We start from the raw sequence: 21509 nt of genomic DNA, 5'->3' as shown, positions 1-21509 counted from the left end.
CAGAAACTGCTCTCCTGAACATCCGTGAAGACCTGCTCCCTGACCTTGATTCCAACACCCCCTGTGTCCTCATCTTACTTGATCTCTCTTCTGCCTTTGATATGGTCAACCATGCCATCCTGCTCAACCGTCTACGTGATAATCTGGGTATCACCGATCAGACCCTGGCTTGACTGACCTCCTTCTGCTCTGATCGACCCTCCGAGGTCCAACTTGGGTCCTTCCTCTCCTCTATCTCTGTCTCTACCTGTGGTGTTCCCCAGGAGTCTAACCTCTCTCGCTGGCTGTTCAACCAATACCTGGCACTTCTTGCCCACCGCATTTCTGCTCTCCGCCCCAACTTTCATTGCTATGCAGATGAAACTCATTGCATTTCCAGGCTCCCTTCTGTCTTCTTTCATCTCTAACTGCCTGTCTGCCATCCACGAGTGGTGTGCTGCCAATGATCTCTACCTTAATGTCAGTAAAATGGAGATTCTCCTCATCAGCACACCTGCTCCTTCCTTTCCTGTCACTCTCTGACTGGCCTCTCTTGGCCCTCTTCCTGCTCCTGCCTGTGAGGCTAAAAACCTCAGGGTCATCTTCGACTCCACACTTCCCTTCTCTCCTCACATTTCTGACGTCTATAAGAAGTCACACTACCAGCTGCACCTCCTCAGAGGTATTCTTCTCTTCCTCTCCTTCCCCCAGAAGCTCACTGTCTCCAGAGCTCTGGTTCTCTCTAGGTTGGACTACTGCAACAGCCTCTTTCTAAATCTGCCTGCCTCTACTGTCCGCCCTCTGCAACTCATCCAAAACAGGACTGCGAGGCTTGTTCTTGGCCTCAAGCCCAGGGATTGTATCTCTCCAGGACTGAAATCTCTGAACTGGCTCCCTGTGGTGGTGAGGATTAAGTAAAAAACCCTCTGCATTGTCCGCAAGGCCTTTTGGGGCCTGGGACCTCAATACCTTCAACTCTCTCTTCCTAAATATCTTCCTTCTCGAGGTCTTCACTCATCCGCCTCCAACTCCCTCAGGGTTAGTCGCTTCACCAAGCAACAAGTTTGTGGTAGATATTTTTCTTCTGCTGGGGCCTCCCTCTGAAACAGCCGCCCTGCCTCTCTGAAACTTGAAGAGGACCATCTCCAGTTCCAGAAACACCTCAATGCTTTCCTCTTCGCTTCTGCTTTCTCTCCTCCTCTCCCCTGCTGATTTCCTGGCTGAATCTAAAATTGCACTGGTTACCTGGAAACCCTCTGATCTCGGGCCCACGTCCCCTCACCGCCACTTGCTCTGCCACCTTGGCAACCATTGCACTCTGGGACTGTTTCTATACCCCTACAGCTTCTTCTAGCACTTGACACCTGATTTCGGCACTTCCCTTGCACTTGCCACCAGCTGGCCGTAGCTTTTTTTTATTGTCTTTATGTATTTACTATTATCCTATTTACTGCACCGCCCCCTCCCCTTTCCCCCTGCACTTTTCCCCTTCTCCCCTTCCCTGCATTTGCACAATCTCAATGGCACCTGGCCTAGTAGGATCATTGTCTCTGACTTCCCTCTGTTTCCCCTTCCTTGCCTCATTGCGCCTTGAAACACTTGTGTATAAGCGTATTATAAATGCCATATCTTATCATATCACTGCCGCTGAGAGCCAGAGCAATGTGCAACTGCAGGGATTAAACCTACAATCGAACTGCAATAGACTGGCAAAGTTTGGCCTGGACTGTGTCGAGGGTCAGTGAGTACTTGCATCACTTACTGGTGGCCCCCTGGCACAGCAATTGTTCTTTACACAAGAAAACCCATAAAAAGATACTCACAATAGCTGCGCTAGCCTGCGCTCCCTAGCCATTCCAAAAACTCAAAAGTCACTCTGCCTGCAAGGGTAGACCCGCTTTGAATAGTGCGACACTGTTCTTCATCACTTCAAGCCCCTTCCTGAACTGCTACAGCTCCCTGAAGAGGACCCGCTTTTGTACTTTTGAGCACAAGGCTCCCCACTTCGTAAGGCCGGACTGCTTAAGTTAGGGATCAATTCTGAAGAACTGCCTAATGCTATATTTGTGTTAACCTATCCTTCTGTAGCAGGTTGTGGCTGTGTCTTCCCCTTTACTGCATTAGGCGAAACGTAGCTGTATATATGTGAAATAGTGAAAGGCGTGTGTGGTAACTGTTTTATATTACTGTGTTTTATTTGTGTTTAATTATTAAGGTCTATACTAAATGTAAATGTATTTTTTATATACACTTGTCTAATCGTATTCTGTGGAGTTTTACTGTGTGTGCTCATTGTGGGTTTCAGATCACTCTCACCCCTCCTGAGACTTAGTCTTCACCGGCTGCCAAGCTACTGTGATTGGTCTGGCTTGACCAGAAGGTTCCCCTGTTCCAGTAAACAAGGGTGGCCATCTAAACTTCTGCCCACCAGGTCAGAGTTTAGAAATCCAGCTTAACAAATTGGTGTACAGCGATAGGATAAGATCGGAGGTACCCAGTGGTGCGCACTGGTGAATACCCAGGTTACTCTTAAACAAGGAACACAGTGACCTTAGTTTAAATTTGACTGTAAGGCACCTGCCTCACTTATGGTATGGAAGCAATTGCAACTGTAACTTTAAGTGCTTCCAACTATGAGACGCTAAGGAAAATCTGCGCAGAAAGGAGCTTGCCAGACTCTGGCACAAAAACTAAAATGATCTTAAAGATCATCGAGTGGCAGGAGAGTCAAATCACAGCTTCACCCGCTTATGACAGTGTAGAAGGTGCTGAGGCTGCTCCCAGTAACAGTGCTTAAATGACTGTTGCTGCCTTCGTAGAGGAGACTGATTAGGGATGATATAGAGTCCCATGTTTCTTACACTGGCTCTGAGGCTGAGGCCATGCTGGATTTCAAAAAACAAGAGCTGCTGTTTAAGCAGAAGGAGCTTGAATTTTGCATGGCTAAACCAGAACTGGAGAAAGCAGAGAAACAGAAGGACAGGGATCACCAGTTGGAATTTGCCAAGTTACAAGCTGTCAATAGATCTGGTAATGGGTCTGGCTCCTCCTCTCATCCAAGATTTCCAAAAGATCTGCTTAGTATGTATGATGACAAAAATGACCTCATGGACTGGTTAACTGTATTTGAATATGCATGTGAAAGGCAGGAAGTTGTGGATGCTGATAAGATTTCATGGTTACTCAGTCGCCTATCCCATTCTGGCTGCAGTGCTATTATGTAAATATCAAATGCTTACAGAAAAGACTTTGCAAAATTGAAGCAAATGCTGGTCTTGAAGTTTGGAAAATTCAATACATGAAAAGATTCAGATATTACAAAAAGAAAGAAGGTAATACTTGGGTTTCGTATGTGACTGATTCCTTAAAAAACTTGACTGGTTGGGTGGAATTTTACAAGGTCACCACCTTTGAGGGTATGATTTGTTTAGTCATGCTTGAACATATTTGTGTTTCTTGTTCCTCTGAGCTTAAGCAGCACTTGGCTGAGTCTAATGAGATAGATAAAAAGAAGTTAGCCATTGCAGCAGATTTATGGGTGTCACACAGAGTGTCCCATAAGGACAAGCCTGCTTCTCGTAAGCAGGAGGACGGGAAAAAGCACAAAGATAAGGAGGGTGGTGTGAGAAACCAGAAGGTGTCTCACCCGCTAATCCCCCTGGATCTCTCTCTCAGGTGGCCAGGGCACAGCCATCGCCTTCGGATCCAGACCCTGGGGGTGTACCAGTGCGGGAGGATCAACTGGGTGAGGGGTCTTTGGGGAGTGAGAGTGGGACACTGGATGGAGAAATGTGGTAGCCCTCCCCCCTCTAACTCCTATGCACCATTCTACCAGGTAGGATATGTAGGAACACTTTCACATGAACAGCCCACTCTGGGAGAAAACAGACTCACACCCGAGCAGTGTACTTGACGTGTCCCAATACAATGGTCAAGCGAGGTCAGGCAATTGCTGACAATCACTCACACCTGACTTCCATTAAACTTCCCCAACGATAAAAGGCAGAGCACGAGAGCACACTCTGAGCGAGCCAAAACACATGAAGGAACAGCAGTTTGCAGCTGAATGAGGGGAGGAAGATGTCAAACCAAGAAGGGTTTGCAGGGAGGGGAATACCCTTGACTTTTTCGGCAAGAATCTGTTACTTCCAGGAAACCTTTGAGTCACAAAGCGTAAGGCCAGGAAACCTGCACAAAGAATCATACATTGTGTGTCGAAGATACCAGAGGCCCTCTCGCATGGCTGACCAAGGCAGGGAGGAGCAGCAGCAGCCGTGGTATCCTCCTTGGCTCCAAGAACAAAGGAGCACGAGAGAGATCAACACAGCCGGTGAGTTGGGGAGACCGATGCAAGACCGCTCTGTGTTGAAGTCAAGGTTGCAAGCAGCAACAGTGTATAAAGAGCATAGGAATGCACATTGTTAAACGCGTGTGATGAAAGACGCAAGTAAAGTTGAACTGATGAATGTTTGAACTTGAAAATAAAAGATACAATACCATTGACAGAGTGGTCTGACACCGTAAATGTCCTCAATCGAAGGTATCTGTAAGATATCCCACCAAGAAGTGGCAGAAACAAAAGTAGAAGATTGATAAGAACATTGTGTGATGTCAATTGAAGTGCTCCTGCAGCGGTTTAAGCAAAACCCATCGCACATTCAAAAGGCTTCGATCGTGAGATCAAGAGGAAAACTTAGAAAGTGAGATTACCTGGTACGAGCCCGAACGAGGGAGACCAAATGCGATTATTGTGCTAAAGGGATACGAGCCCGAACAACGGAGATCCATGGTCTGAACCTGATTCAGGGAAACCAAGTGTAAACATTGTGGTAAAAAGGGGTCCAAGCCTGGAGGAGGGAGACCCATGATGAACATGGAAAGCGAGAACTTGTGCATGTGAGAATCCTGATAAGAAATTAACTTTTGATGCTTGTTTGTTACGACAGGCCTTCTGAAGTAAGAGACTGTTATTGGAAACCTATGCTTTCAAATGTGTCCTTGTGCCAAAGATGATAGAGTGTGCACGAAGCTCAAACGTGCCGCCTTGTCCTGTGCTGAAAACGTGGGGAAGGGAAGCCAACTGTTCAACTATCCTGACATATTATTCTTAAATACTTTTCCTTTTTGCATACACTACTGTCCCACACCATTTTGTATTTAGAAGTAAGACTTATAGGTTTATAAGTATAGGCCCTTTTATTTTGACAGACTCAACTAGGACTGTGTTATTATTATTTGATGGTCGTAGCTTGCTCCCATCCTTAGATTTAGGTTTAGATAGGCATTCAACCAACCCATTGAAGTTCAATCAACACCCTTGAACTGTGATCACTTGTGTTTGTCTTCAATGTTTGATACCATGCCTTTCTTACAGTGGGGGTACTGATAAATCTTTCTCCCATAAGGGCCACAAAAAGTCTAATAAGGGTAAATCCCATGAGAATGTTCAGGGTAATGGGAGTCATCCTCCCATGCATAGCTCTGATTACAGTAATCCTCCGTATGTCCCAAGACCCAGTAGATCTTGTGTGGCTTGTGGAGCAAGTGACCATGTGAAGGGGGACCCCAGATGCAAGATCAAAACCTTGGGAGTCCACTCTGTGAGTCTGGCCTTCACCTTTTACGAGGAAGAAGACATTTTCACAGGGGCATCCTTCTCTTTGGACTCCTTCCCCAGTGGGATATAGTCTGAAGTAGTCTTAGTATCCCTGGGTTCCTTGGAGCCTAGCGTTCCAAGGAACCAGAGGCCTATGCTAGTATTCATGATAATACCCAACACTAGTTTTAAGACAGTGGGTCTCATTACGAGGTTGGAGGTAGCCTTGCCGATTTAACCGGCAAGGCTACCTCCAAACTCGCATCCGTGTCCAGTACCCGCGAATGGGCAATTACCGGGCTATTCCGGCCCAGCCAGACCCAGTAATTGTCCTTTCGCGGGTACCAGGCCCGGTACATCCCCAATTCCCATTTGAGCCCTATAGGGCTCAATGGGAATGGGGAGGGTGGTAGCACAGGTACTGTTAATAATGGTACCTGTGCTACCATCATGTTCTGCTCTCGGGTGCCGGTAAGGCCACCAGGTCAGACCTGGTGGCTGTAAGGGCACCTGCGAGCAGAACTCCTAGTATGGCGGTACGGTTGCAACGGTGCCAGTAGCGATACCGGCGCTGTTGTTGCCTTACCGCCATTCTTGTAATGAGGCCCAGTGTGCCAATCAATGGAGTTGACACTCCTGCCCTTAGGGATAGTGAGGCCTGCAGAACTGTGATGGATTCCACTTTGGTATGATATGATATGATATGATATGATAGGTTATTTATAACTCGCTTAATACCCAGAGGTTTCTAAGCGCAGACCAGGGGCTTGAACCTGTGGTGCAACGTGCCGTCTTGCTTTCAAGGCGAGCATGTTACCCCTGAGCTTTCCTCCCGAGACAAGAAACCAAGAAGAGCTTGCCAGAGCCCGATTGATGCCCACCAAGTTAGCTGATGGCCACCCTCTGAAGTTCCCAGTAATGCCTGTAAATCTAACCATAAATTGTACAGTAGTAAGGACCTCTGATTGTACAGAGGCAAGTCCCTGGAAAGGTTCTGCTGGTTACAAACAAAGGCTGCCCTGGCCAAGTGCAAGGCTGAGACAAAGCCAAAGGGGAAACCCAAGGCTAAGAGAGTCAAAAAACTCAGAAGAGTGAAAGAGGATATTCCCACTAACTCCCCTGACAGTGAGGTGGAGGTAGTTGGCCAAGTACCTGCACCTGACGAGGAAGGAGTGCTGTCTGAAATTCTCAACCCACATGACCATCTGACCTCCAAGGTTTAGTGGTTGAAGGTGGTCCTGATGATAGGGAAGTGTTTAGTAAGGGCCAACATGAGTGCTCATCTTTAGAAGGCCTAAGGATACAGGCCTGTTCACAGCTTGAGGGTGAACCTCGTGGGAAACATAGGATTTATTGGGAAGGTGGGCTCCTCTACATTGAGCCCACAGAGTCTACTGAAGGTGACCATAGGAGGCTGGTGGTTCCCCTTCAAGTAAAACCATTCCTCATACAACTGGCTCATGGAGTTCCTCTAGCTGGTCACGTAGGGATCAAGAGAACCAAGTAGAGGCTACCCATGCAATTCTACTGGCTGAAGGTAGGGGTCCAGGTAGAAGTCCATTGTAGGAGTTGTGCCACTTGCCAGACTTCTGGGTTTGGGTTACGGTTGGGGGTTGGGTTAGGGTTGGGGGGTGGGAGGGTGGCGTGGGTGTTGGGATGCTGGGGGTGAACCCCCCCGCCCCCAATATACACTAAAACCTGTAAACGTTACATGGCACTGTCCAGTGCTGAAATTAGAGCACTGGACAGCTCCATCTAACGTTTCAACGTTACCAAAAAAAAAGCATTGAAATGCTACTTTTTTACATGTGAATTGACCCCAATACATGACTATTGTCGACGGATTGGTTTAGAAAGAAATGCACTTTGCATGTTAAACATAGCATGTCACAGCTTTTGTTTTCGAAACTTTAGTTTCTAAATTTTTGTTTTTCGAATCTTTTGATTCGAAACTATGACTATAAACCGATATAGGATGTCAGACAAGGTGAGATCCTACATCAAAAAACAAGGTGAACACGATGTTGGATCTTGGGGTGATTGAGCCCTCCAGTAGTCCATGGTCCAGTCGTGTGGTTCTGGTACTAAAGGCAGGTACTTCTGAACTGAGGTTCTGTGTGGACTACAGGGTTCTAAATGCTGTCACCAGGGCAGATGCACACCCCTGCCTAGAACTGATGAGCTGGTCGATACCTTGGTTACCTCCAAGTAACTCAGCACATTTGACCTCACTGCAGGGTATTGGCAAATATCCCTAGCAGGACATGCCAAGGAGAAGAAAACATTCTCAACCACAGAAGGCCTCTACCAGTTTAGGGTAAAGCCATTTGGATTAAAGAATGCACCTGCCACTTTTCAAAGACTTGTGAATCATGTACTGAATGGGTTGGATGAATTCTGCTTAGCATATCTGGATGATATAGCAGTCCTCAGTGCCACCTGGGAAGAACATGTGAAACACCTGGGAATAGTTTTGCAGGCTCTTCAGAAGGCCCACTTGATAATAAAGGTCAGTAAGTACCAGATTGGACAAGGATCAGTGGTCTACCTTGGGCATGAAGTAGGTGGGGGGAATATTCAGCCTCTTCCCAGTAAAGTAGAATCAGTACAGGACTGGCCTACCCCCATTACACAAACTCAGGTGAGAGCTATTTTAGGTGTCACTGGGTATTACTGAAATCTCATGGCAGACTATCATACCATAGCTGCCCTTCTGACTGCTCTCACTACTCCGAACATACCCAAGAAGGTTTCTTGGTCTGAGGAGTGTGAGAAGGCCTTCAATGGCTTAAAAGACTCCCTGTGCCAGGCCCCTGTTCTCAGGGCCCCTGACTACAAATGTGCTTTTATTGTGCACATAGATGCCTTTGACACTGGGATAGGTGGTACGCTATCACAGGTAGATGTGAAATGCAAGGAACACCCGATTTGATTAGTTAGTCGCCAGCTTAAGGACAAAGAGCTCAGGTGGTCAACTGTAGAGAAATAATGTTTCTTTGTCGTGTGAGCCCTAGGGAAGCTGATGCCCTACCCATATGGGACCCACTTCACTGTGCAAACTTACCATAATCCCTTAAAGTGGCGAATGAACATGAAGGGGGGAATCCAAAGTTGCTCAAGTGGTCCATAAGCCTGCAAGGGTTTGACTTCAGCATTGAGCACAGGCCAGGTGTCCAACATAGCAACGCTGATGGGTTTTCCAAAATGTTCAGTTGACCTAAACATGAGGCCCATCCAGGGGTGGATTAATTCCCCCTTTCCTTGGTCTGAGAGGGGCAAGTGTTAGGAAAGATTTGCCTTAGGTGCAACTGTCCTTCCATTTATGGACCCCCCCCAAACCTTTTGCTTTTGGTTGGCTAACATAACCTGCCTTTTTCAGTGGAGCACAGCCTTCAGTTGCACTACTCTGGGCTTTTGCTCATCTGACATGTCCTTCAGATTGTCAGTACTGCGAAACTTTGTTTCCCTTAGTCTTTGACTATGTTGCCATTTCTTGGTCCCTTTTTATCTATGTGCCAAGTACCTTACAGTACTGTGTATAGGGGTCCTTTTGCTATATGGCCCTTGACACCCTCTAGGGATTTTTGGGTGATTGTACAAGTGTGCCTAGGACCAACTGGTGGCAGCAGTTTACTTTTATAGTATTTTTACTTCTTTTTAATGAACAACATTGCGTTTGGCTCAAGACTGTGGTCAGTGCTGAAAATAGCAGTGCTGCAAAGTCTTTTGTTCTGTCCTTTGGCCATTTTGTCCCTTTGCTTTCCCCCAGGTCGAGCAAACCCATGAATTCCTTATTTGGGCATGCAGCCTCCCACTAAAACCACAACTTTCACGGGCTCCTGAATGTCACGTGTGCTAGTGCCCAGGAAGAGGATTGGGACTGTCTGGTCCCAATCCACACTACTGGTGCCAGTATGTCTGGTATGGATGAATGACTTGGAGCACCGTGGACCATGAACGGTCCACGTCTGGTGTGCATGCAAGAGAGCAGGTCTTCGATTGGTTATCCCAGATTTGAGCGCAAAACAAATCTTGGATAAGAGAAGGGGCCCTGCATCCATTCCAGGTTGATCACCTGAAGATCACTCTGAACTACAGAAGGAGCCAAGTATCCTGAAATGCTAAAGCAAACCTGTGGAACCGCCGGAGACATGCTGGAAGGTTTGGTACCCTGAGCCTGCTGTTGTCCCATCGGACACCTGTTTTTGCATCGATCACTGAAGGCCTACAAGGGCGCCTCAACCCTTTGAAGTACTGGGAACAACTATTCTCAGCAACTCCTGATTACCCTCCCAAAGGGCCTAATCAGAAGTGGTTGTGGGCCATCCAGCAAATTGACCAGCACCGCCGTCCCGAGTTGACACTCCGCAATATAAGTTAGAGTGAATCCGTACAAAGTGAGTGTCATGCAAGTTCACACCATCTTGGGTTGATTAGGGTGTGATTGCATTGCGCCATGGTATAAGCATGCTGCCTGAAATGCCAGCAAGTGGAAAGAGGGGGGCGACTTACGCGTTACAGATTCAGGATTTAAGAAGGGGGGCCCCAAGATGGTGCAAACTTGCATGACCACTCACTTCGTAAGGATTCGCTCCCACTATTATTGTGGAAGGCATGACTCCCATATTCTACCCTGGTGGGAAAAAATAACAAAGTTACTTCCTTAGGCTGCAGGTAAGATCCATTAAGCTTTATTACATCTTCTAGTAGTTACATCATGTAGGATAGCGGTTTGGCACTCTGAGAAAAATGGCTTTTGGACCAAAAGTGGATGAAAGGAATGGAAACTGTATATAAGACACCAGTTGCTGTGGTTTCCGTAAATAGGGTGGTGTCAGAGAGGTTTGCCCTGGGAGGAGGATGACATATTAGTTTACCTGAAGAAACTGATAGAATCCCCATTAACTCTGACTAGGGTGCTAGAGACACATGATGCAATCTCCAGCTTTAAGATTAATTTGAGTTGACAAAATAGGAGACATTCGTGAGGCGCTGGCGGCATTGCAGATCAGACCTGAGGAAGTGAGAATTTAGTATCTAGGAATTTTTATTCCAAAAGATCTGGACGGGCTATATGAGGTTAATTTCCAGTACTTTTGGACACGTATTAAAGAAGGTTTGACGTGATGGGAGAAACTGATGTTATGCTGGGGAGGGAGGCTAACTGAGATTAAGATTAATCTGCTTCCCTGGGTGCTATTCCTGTTCCAGATTTTACTGGTAGAAATTCAGCACAGCTTTTTTGAGAAGGTCAAAAGGATGCTAGTGAAGTTCTTTTGGAAGAGAAGATAACTAGAGTTTTTAATGATAATTTGACTCGGAGTAAAGATGATGGAGGAGCGGGATTACTGCACTATTAAAGGACAGCAAATGTGAGAGTCCTAATAGATCACCTGAGGGAGAAAGAAAGAAAGAAAGAAAGAAAGAAAGAAAGAAAGAAAGAAAGAAAGAAAGAAAGAAAGAAAGAAAGAAAGAAAGAAAGAAAGAAAGAAAGAAAGAAAGAAAGAAAGAAAGAAAGAAAGAAAGAAAGAAAGAAAGAAAGAAAGAAAGAGTGTATCATTGTGCTGGTTATTTTGGGAGAATGGCTATTGGTCCCACAACACAAAATTGCAGAAAGAATTCTTAGACACCCATTACTGAAGGTGCTATGGAGTCTGGGGACCCAGAAGGATATCTAAGTTGTATCTGGATGCCACCACTGAAGGATATGGTCCATGAGCCCCTACGATTCCACCAATGGTATGAGAAGGGACTGGTGAGTATGCTGGCTAGAGCTCATGGGAGTCGTAGTGCAAAACATCTGTAGGCCCAAAGGTTGCAGGCACCAAGTCCAGCACATTGATCAAAATATTTCAGGTACACAATATTCTAGTAAGGCATTTCCAAGATTTGATTATATCTAATGTTGAAGCGTGAGATACTTAACAAGTTTCTTAAAATCAACACCTTTTTTGCTAATTTGCTTGGGGAAATGTGCTGTAAAGCAAGTTTAAAACAGATTTCTTGAGAGCAGGACCATGTAAATTCGAGCCTCGCTCATTGTACTTGTTCATTTGGTGGAATTTGGGCTGGTGTGACTCCACAGCTTTCTCAAAGTTCACCAGCCACCACTGAAAACTGTTTCCCCAGTGGATGTGCAATTGATGTACAATCTGGTGATTCTTTCCAATGGCATGGCCAGTGTCAAATGGGCCCAGGATTGCGCAAGGGCACGCACATTACTTCTTTACACAGTTAACAATCCCCAATTTTGTAAAGACTAGCACAGAATATCATGTCCTACCTTCCATACAGTCCCATCACCGTTTCGGTATTGTAGTTTGTATTTTACATCACAGTGGCTTAAATTGGGCAGACGTATTGGAGGTTGCCATTGCAGAACCATCCATCCCAAGTAGCCAGGATCCGCAATTTTGAAATGAGTAGGTGGTTCCACTATAATGAGAAGAATGACAAAAATAGCATTAGTTTATGGTACATTACGATACACTCTAGATTATTGCATCCTCTGTGCCTAATGCTTTTCATAGGAGTGATTAAAAAAGTCTGCATATTAATTTTAAGCGAGTTTGACAATGCGATTAAAGATTGATACCTGAAATGTTCTCATCTGCTTCGAGAAATACTAAATACGTTGATTGATTGTGATGTTGTTTCATATATTGATTGATGGGTAGCTGTCAACTACAGTGATATCTTCCACAAGGGATTCCAAGTGACATCTAATAGACAATGAAAGGTAAGTTCAAGTTGTCAATGATTGTCACTCAGAACCCCGAAGTGAAATGGACCCCGTGGTTGAAAACTACCATCTGCAATGTTATATTGTGTATTGTTTTGGAGTCCCTTTTCTACCCCTTGTGCTGTCTCCATAGTCCAGCATCATGGAAGATGTAGAGGGTAGTCATAAGGGAACTATTCAAAGCATGAAACATTCCAGGATCCCTCTCACCTCGCCCTACGTCAGAGAAAACGCCACTTTCACTTCTGTGACATCCCAGCAGTTGATTAGAACCCCACAATTCTCTCCCAGGCCTATAGAAGCCATGCACATAATACACTTGCCTTCAGGTTTTCATGACTGGAAACACGACTTCCTTGGTTACTGTACAGAGAGCTCGCAAAAGTGATGTTCATATTTTGTATGCATCTATAATGCACCAGCATAGTGTCTTCAGTTAATTAAGCTATGCATAAAGTAGCACTGCCCTTTTTTTACTTTTACTTTAGTATATTTATAAGGCGCACCAAGTGACCCTGAGGCTACTGAAAAATTGCCATTCTAAGCTACAGTCAATTGACAGGCTGGGATTTTAATCTGGTTAATGTTATTAGATCTCAGACAACTAATGCTGGATTTATTAATCAAAGCTTCACTCAGGTATGACAGACTTTGGCCCGTAAAATACTTATGCGTGATCAATAGAAGTCGAAATTCAATTCTTGCCTCTATTAGCAACCAGTATAGACTGTGTCTTGCCTCTGACACATGGTCCCTTCTCTTGAGGCCCCTGACAACTCTGACCATACCATTTTGCAAAGTTTGTAATCTAGCACATTCTGATTTAGAGATGCCAACCAGTGGGCTGCTCGAGTAGTCCATTTTTGACCCTATAAGAGCTCTTGCAATGACCTCACAGTGTTGTTGAGAAATGTGCGGGTGGAGCTGGGCCAGCAATTTGATATAATAGGAGGTGGAGAAGACTAAGCCACTCACATGAGCCTTCAAGGTAAGATATTGGTCCAGATAAACCCCTAAAGTTTGTACTTTATCTTTGGTCTTAATATCGCAACCTGCCACTTGAAACAGACCATAGTTGGTTCCCAGATTACATACTCTGCATTTGGTGCCAATCACCATTAACTCTGTTTTTTCCTTATTAAAGGCTAGACCATTGTTTATCATCCAGTTGTGAATGAGGTCCTAGATCTTATTGATAGTTTTTTCATCATCTTGATGAACACCCGATAATGGGATGACACATTGAGTGTCATCCACATAATTCATAAAGCCGACCCCATGTTCTTCCAACAAATTTTAAAAAAGTACTGTAAAAAAGTTAAATAGGGCCGGCGATAAGCAGGCCCCTTGGGGTACACTATATGCCAATAAAGTAGGTTATGCTTCGGCATCCTTAATGCATACTCTGCACTAAATGAGCTTACCATATGGCGGCATTATCTGAAAAACCTGCCATTTCCCTTAACCTGGCCACCATTAGCTGATGGTCAACCAGATCAAAGGACACGGACAGGTGCAGAAGCATGAGCAATGTGTCTGCCCCCTGTCCATAATTTATAAAAGCCTAGACTTGAGATCAATCATGGCAGTTTCTGTCCCATGTTATCCATAGCCCTGTCGGAAAACAGATTGACATTTATTGAGGATCCCCGGATCATTCATATACGCAACCCGGTCCAATATTTTTAACAAAAATGGGGTTTTGATTATGGGCTGGTAATTACCGGGCATTGTGGGGCACAAGCCTGGTTTTTTTCAAAAGAGGAGTGATTCATGCATTCCTAACAATGGTTGGCAAAGCGTTTTCTTTGAATGATGCATTTTTCAAACTTGCAGAGTGAGTTTATCAACATAGGGGTGCATGCTTTTATCACCATAGCTGGATATAAAAACCTGCAACTTGTTGGTTTAAGTTTATCAATGAGCACAGCCAGTTCCATTAAATTGTTCTTTAATCCTCTTGGATGTACAAGTAGATGCCCCTACATGATCTGCAATTGATTTATTAATTTCTTGGCTTAGACAGCGACAATTTCCTGGAGGAAAAGTTTTTCATTTGTGCTAATTTGCATACTTGCGATGCCTTGCTGATGTGGCTGAGAACTGGAGGTGAACTTCCAGCGATTGCTACTAGGTGGCATTGTGGAATGTGTGACGTGGCTCGAATGGACTATTCTACTTTCACATTTCAGACTTTTTAAATCCACCATAGGTTTCTTGGTGATTATATATATTTTTCTCTAAGGTTGACTGTGCATTAATGCCTGAGTCTCGACACAACCATTTCATTCCTACCCCGAGACCCAGCCCCTCCTCTTGTACAATTCTGGGAGGCTGCCAAAGCCAGCAAGGATCTCCAACTTGAAACCAAGAAGCAGGAAAGTCTTTAGACCCAAATATTGTGCCATAAGTCACAGTGATGTTATCCTTACATCCAACTCCTGAGACTCTCTAAATTAGTTTATAAGGTTCATGGTTACAAACATGTTCGGAGAGCATTAGGGACTTAGTGATTCAAACACCACTTTTACTACAGACACATTTGTGAGATATACATATTTGAGACCATTTGTATGTTCATTACATGCATGTATTATAATGAATAAAATGCCTCAATATATGACATCAAAGTTGTGTTGCTTTGTGAAGGCACTCAGCCTACGACCATGTGCCTCTGCAAGGTTATGGAATTCCTCAGTGATTGGCAATATCCTTGTAATGGCCAGTTGGGACACCTTTTAAAGGCAGGTAGTAAGGTTTCAGAGTTAGTATCAGTATGTTTACGTTCTGTAAATTAAAGCTCTCTGCCATGCTATGGATTTCTTACTGGCATTAGAAGTCTAATTGTCTATTTTGTTATTAATACAAGAGGATTGTGAACCGCTAAAGTAACGTAATGCATATAACAATGGAAAGCGATCACACTTTTCATCATTGGAAGAACTGGGAAGTTAAAGCTAAACGATAGACAGGATTTCTAAAAATGTGTGTTCATGGAAAAAGGCATTATGGTTATTATTTTGTAACTGCATAGATACGAATAAACATGGGTCGCCCAATTAAATGGATGCGTAAAAAGAATAGAATCAGATTTTTTTTTAAACAGTCTCTGAGGTGAACCATTAAACTCAATAGAAAATGAAAGCTCAGCCCATGCACAATTTAAATGACTGTGACATTATATACATAAAAACAGAATAAGAAACCAGGCACTTTCTATTCTCCTCACGCTGACAAAGATCAATGCTGTTTTGGAGGAAGGGAACATGCAAAAATCCTAGACAGCAGATGTAATCAAAATATATAAAATGTATCCATTTCTTAAAATTCATATATTATTTCTAGAATCCCAAATAACGAGCAAAAGAAAGCTGTTATTAAAATACCAATGTAGAATGAGGTATGAAAGAGACAGGTAACATAAGGATCCTATTAATCCCCAGAAATATACAATACATTAGCCTCTGAAATACTGTGATAGGCTCTGGTACCTTACCCTGTCAAGGGGGATGCAGACTCCTCTCAACTTGGTGCGGGAGGCCTACCAGAGTGTTCGCCAGAGCCAGTCCTTCCATTGAGGTGGGGTGAGAGAGTTGGGAGGGCCCCAGTCTCTGATTCCCCCCCCCTCCCATATGTGCCTGGTTGCAAGAAGACAGTACCACCTACTATCACCCCATGGTTGTCGCACAACATGCTGGCCTGTGTTCTCTCTGCTTTATTTCAGATTCCTCTATGGTAGACCTAAAGCAATATTATCTGCAACTGAGAGAGCCGCTATGAGACTCCAGCTACCAGGTGTCTCGGCAGCAAACCAAAGATGCTCGGACCTATGCAACAAAGAAACAACAAAAGAAAATGTATTATCACACTTACCACACATCGGTGGCAACAGCATTTTGCCGTGGCCTGGCAGGAACCCCGAGATCATTAATCCTCACACCGGGCAAACATCATTGAATCCTATTGGCACCGCACTGAAAACAGGGCAGGACTAAAAGAACATTTTAATGCAATTTTACAACACCACCCAGCTACTGGGGAAAAGGCAGTCAATGGTTGGCTCACGGGGCAGGTGAGAGCTGTAGTTAATAGGGAGGAGGAAAGGGCTACAGCAGGAAGGGAGTTGTATAAAAAAGGAAGGGTGGAGATGAGTGGGGGTTGTCAGGTGAGGTTAATGGAGAACAAGGCGAACCAAGAGACCAGGTGGCGGAAGGGTGTTTAAGTGAAGCGTGGAAGAGATTTACAGAGAGTGTGTGCAAGGTGAGATACTGGTTGTTGAAAGTGCTATTTGGGTGTGGGAGTATGTGTCTGATGAGTAAGGTAAGTGATTGAGACTACGTGGGAGTGTAGGAGAGAAAGTGAGACTGAGTGAGAAAGGTGAAAGAGTGAAAGGAGGGTGACTGTGAGAGAAGGGGGAAGGAGTGTAGTGTTCAGTGGAGAGTAATAGTAATGGAGGTTATTGGAGTGAAGAATAGGGAAGTGGAGAGTAGTAGTGGGAGTAGAGAGAAGTGGGACTGGAGAGGGGAGTGTAGAATAGTGAAGAGGGGCATGGAGAGTAATTGAGTAGAGAGCGAAAGTAAGAGTAGGCTTGTGGTGGAATAACTTCAGAGGGATAGAGAAAGGGAGAAAGAGGGAGAGAGAAAGAGAGAGGGCGAGAAAGAAGAGAGTAGCAGGAAAAGAAGGATGAAAAGAAAAATGGAAGGAAAAACATCAGGGTGAGGAGTATGAGGATGTGAGAGGAAAAGGTTGATTGAGATTGGAGGGCACCAATTCCTGTTTTCATTCTTCTTGTGAGACCCCAGATTAGGATCCATCTATAAAATAGGGCAGTTGCTTTTAGACCCCAACCATTAGCCAGCCACATTCCAGAAAGTAGGGGGTACCGATCTCTATTTACCACCTTGGGGAAGTCTGAGCTAGGTTGGAAGGAGACCATTGGAAGACGAGAGAGAGAGAGGAATGGGCCTTAGTTGGACTGTATTTAAATTCATAATAAAAACCCTTGAACTGTCTTTGAGAGTTAGTGTGTGCTGTGACAATACCCTGAGGAGACCGAAACAGTCTTCTCATGAGCTTGAATGATCTACCTGGAGCTATAAAGTATGTGAATGTTCTGACAGTGGCAAGCGTGGATGTTTTCTTAAGGTAGCAATGGCCCCTGTGTTGGGGAATGTACATGGCCGTAAATGGCATGCGAACATGAGCCTAGGATTAGCGTTCAGAGCCTTTACTGCCCATGTACGCACCCTCAAAATAGTGGCTGATTGTATTATGGGGTAGTGGCGTGGAGTGAGGTGTTCTCTGTTGCCTCCCCACAATCAAGATTGTGGCAGTCAGGAAGAGCCTCGGGTGGCTGGGAAAATGCGGGCATACAATGACAATTCACGCCCATGTTTCCAGCCCCATGATTGGATGAGCACTCTTCCCCGGGTTCAAATGGTAGATACACGGATGTAATTGGCAGAAGTGATTGCTGTGGAACAGCTATAATTACGCTAGTCTGGTACGGAGCGCAGATGTAAGTGGCAGAAGTGGTTGCTCTGGTCACTGAAGGAGCAGGTGGGGCAGTAATGAATTGGTGGCCCAGACCTGAGAATACCTGTGGGTACGCGTCGGCGACAAAAAGGTAACTTCTGCTAATCTTGCTCCTGCCCTTTGCAGACTGCTGGAGTAATCACTAGTAGCTACTGCTTGGACACCAGCATGCAGCTCGGGGGTGCCTGCGGGTCCTAGGACATTTGAACCCCTTAGCTTCATGGTTGGGTTGTGGAGAGACGACTGAGGTGCGGCGTTGCACAAAGATCAGTGGCCACATGGCAAGCAAGGGCAGAGAAGGTGTGGAGTTGGTGGCTCGCCTATCTGTCTAACATTCTTAATTTGTATACATTTTTTTAACTTTTCCACGTGAAATTGCCTGATTACTGGAAGCTCAAATTGACTGGTTGCATGCTCTTTACGGAGGGACAGATCTTTTAGTCCTCCTTTTAACTTCATTGAAAGTCCTAATCATAAGAAGACCTTACAGGAGCCAGGTGCCATCCAGACCCTCCTCATCCTGATTTTTAAACTGATTAAAACCAGTTTGGTTAACAGATTTGATTACCTGCTTCCCATATCTTTACACATGTTTCAAACAATGGTGGCAATCTAGAGAAGTAATAGGGTCTGTCGCAGAATCTACATCTATGGCACCTAATATGGACGCAGTCCCCGTGAGACTTGAAGGGGGGGATGACTTGACTCATTCAATGACTTCTACTTCTGGTCCAAGCCAGGGTCCAGCCGAAACCCTCCGAGTTCTGGTAGATGCATGTGTTGAAGGGATAATGGTCAGCTCTGGTCTGGAACTTTTGGGGGCGAGTCAACTGGACGTGTTACCCCACAAATGTGGGAATTCGCTTATGGAAACAACAGGAAATCTCAATAAAGGACTGTCCATAATTGAGGAAAACATAAATAACATTATGTCTGGGGAAGTGGGGCAGGAGATGGACTTGGTGTCCGATGTGTCCATACTGGCCCGGCCATCTCGCATGAACTGGGGAAGCGTGTTAGACTTTCTCTAGATTTTAGGACAAATCAATGGCCGTTGCCTGAGTCTCCAGCCTGTGCACAGTCTTTAACAGAAATCATACTGATCAGCCGGATGCTATGAATCCAATTAGATTGGATGCCTCTTGTTCAACTCTGTCAATGATTTGCACGTGCGGGGGTTTGGGGCATCCATGAACAATCAGGGAGGGGTGGGACCTCAAAAAGTGGAGGATGCACGGTCCCCTTGTGGGTGTTTACCTGCTCAGGAGGAGGGCCTAGCCAAGACCGGGGTGTGGGGAAGGGACCTAACTACGTATGGGGGTTGATGAATTGTTCTTTCCAATCCTGGCACGGCTCCTAGATTCTATGGGTAGGGGATATGTTTCCCTCAACTTTGAACTGCGGGAGGTTAGACAGACGCTTAAGGAACTCTCAGGGAAAGTTAGTTTTTTGGAGGGTTGCATTATTGCCTCAAATAGGATCCATAGTCAGCAGGTGAGCTGTGAGGGACCCGAGCTGGTGCCTAAGGTTGAGGCGTAAAAGGCAGAAAAGGCAGAATGCCTGGGCAGACTGTGGAAGTGACCCAGGTCCTGAGTATTAAAGAGGAGCTTCGGCCTCCAGTATCTATTTTCGGGGCAGGTATTCTGTGTAGTAGCCTTATTGAGGTATTGCCCCCACTGTTATAGGTCCACACTCAAAAGAAAAGTGCCTGGTTCAAAAAAAGCCTAAAAACTATAAACTCCCTCCTAAACAGAACAATAGGGGGGTCACATAAGATTTTATCTAAATTGAGGATAGAAATTGATAGGTGTATGGCCCTCACAAGAGTTGATCATGAGCAGAAAAAGGATTTCTTCAAGAGCAGGAAGGCAAAGGGTTCTTGGTCGTCTGGGAGTGGTTCTCTCCAAGGTGAGGGCCAGGGGGCGGAAAGGAGTTCCCCAAACAATGTTAAACAAACTGAAGAGAGACCCTCTTTTGACCTAAGCAACATCTCAGTTGTTCCATGTGATGAGGAGATTGCATACACGGATGAAGGTGGTGATGTACAAGAACCTTCACATAAGGCTGTATCAGTAGTGGGCCTTGGGGCTGGGAAAGTATGTGTATTGACGGATTTAATAGTCAAACCACTCCTTGGTAAGAAACAGACAAAGTCTGTGGGGAGGACCTTAATGGGGGAAACTAGTCTCCACTGCAGAAAATACAGAAACTTTACTCAATATTCTCAAGACTGGTGGTTGTCACTGAACTAGTCTCCCCTCCTGAGTTCCCAATGAGTGCCTTTTGTAAAGTCCCTGTGCCCTTGCCCAGGACCACAAAAGAAAAGAGATCAGGTTTGCCAAAAAGCAAGAAACTCCCACAAAGAATTGCCTCTCTTGTCCATTCAGTAGATGGGGGTAGTGAAGTGAACAGTGAGGTCAAAGTACCAGTAGGGCAAGGTGTGAAAAAGAAATTGGAAGAGGGTGTGATCTATTTCTATTTAAGTTAGCTTTTTGAAAAAGCTCAAATAGAATTCCCTTAAACAGACATTATATACTGTTGCTACTTTTTGAAATTCCCAGTCTTAGGTTGGTAACTACTGATGATATTAGTATTGAGGAATTTGTGCATGAGGATTGCCTAGACATTGTAAAATTACACCTGCGTTCACAAATCAACAATGCAATTTTCGCACAAAATGTATGTTTTCTTTCTTTGGGCTTTGAAGTAGCAGAACTGGGGATCTCAGTTATGTCCAGACGTGCAGCCCCAAAAGATGGTTGTTGCCATAAGGTTTTTTTTGCATTCGAATGCCATGTAAGTGGACTTGGATGAGCGCTGTGGCATTCTGTGCAGAGCCCACAAAGAAAGGCAATCCATTGGGGGGGTTCCTGGGCAGATTATAGTTCTGACGGGATAAACAGAGCTTGAAAGGAAGCTTCAAATTCGAATTTGATATTTGTAGCCTGGAATTACAGAGGTTTTTCAAACAATGTGAGTAATCAAGACCTATTTGCCTCGGATGATGTTATTTGCCTACAGGAAACCCTGTTGATGGATACGCTGATTATAGAGGGGTGTGATGTAGTGTTTATTGAAGCACAGCGAGCGGTAAGGGGTCGTCCGTTCAGTGGTATTTTAACAGCCATCAGGCGTAATCAGGGCCTTGCAGTGCGGAAAATGAATTTGGGCAGAAAGGCTATGCTCGCATCCATGCTAGAAGGGACAATTCAGGAGGAGGAGGCGACTAGCAAGTGTCTGCTAGTCATTGTATACTTCAACCCAGAGGCCTCGATGATATCAAGAACTAAACAGGAGCAGCACAGGGCCCCCCCATGCACACAAGACTTGACATCCCGCTGCACAGGAGGCCCTGCCGGGGGCCTCAACTGACGGACACTCCATTTGGAGCCACGAGGCCAGGAGACACGGGCAGGGAGCCCCCATGGCTGCGGGTGCCCCCCGCATAGAATTCCACCTGCACCCAGGCCCAACCATCCCGAGGGGAACATCTAAACCAGACCAACACACCTCCCAGGACCCCGGTCAACCTACGGTACAACTGAGAAGGCTCTGCGCTGAACAGGGTCCCCCTCTCCTATCTGACACTTAAACATCCCGCACTGTGGCGACCAGGAGCCAACCGCAGGTTGGGAGCGCAACATCTACGAGCCCAAC

General features: G+C 45.3%; 1 protein-coding gene across 2 annotated transcripts in view; it reads right to left on the bottom strand.

The window, feature by feature from the left end:
* IL13RA2 (interleukin 13 receptor subunit alpha 2) overlaps positions 1-21509 on the bottom strand; it is a 434703-nt gene that overhangs the window by 360406 nt on the left and 52788 nt on the right. For both annotated transcript variants that reach the window (XM_069612879.1, XM_069612880.1), the window contains exon 3: positions 11859-12010. In XM_069612879.1, coding sequence (XP_069468980.1) covers positions 11859-12010 — 152 coding nt within the window. The remainder of the gene's footprint in view (positions 1-11858; positions 12011-21509) is intronic.

This window comes from Ambystoma mexicanum, chromosome 5p (assembly GCF_040938575.1).
Source record: "Ambystoma mexicanum isolate Mex_15411 chromosome 5p, UKY_AmexF1_1, whole genome shotgun sequence".
Taxonomy (NCBI): domain Eukaryota; kingdom Metazoa; phylum Chordata; class Amphibia; order Caudata; family Ambystomatidae; genus Ambystoma; species Ambystoma mexicanum.
This window is presented reverse-complemented; position numbering and strand designations above follow the sequence as displayed.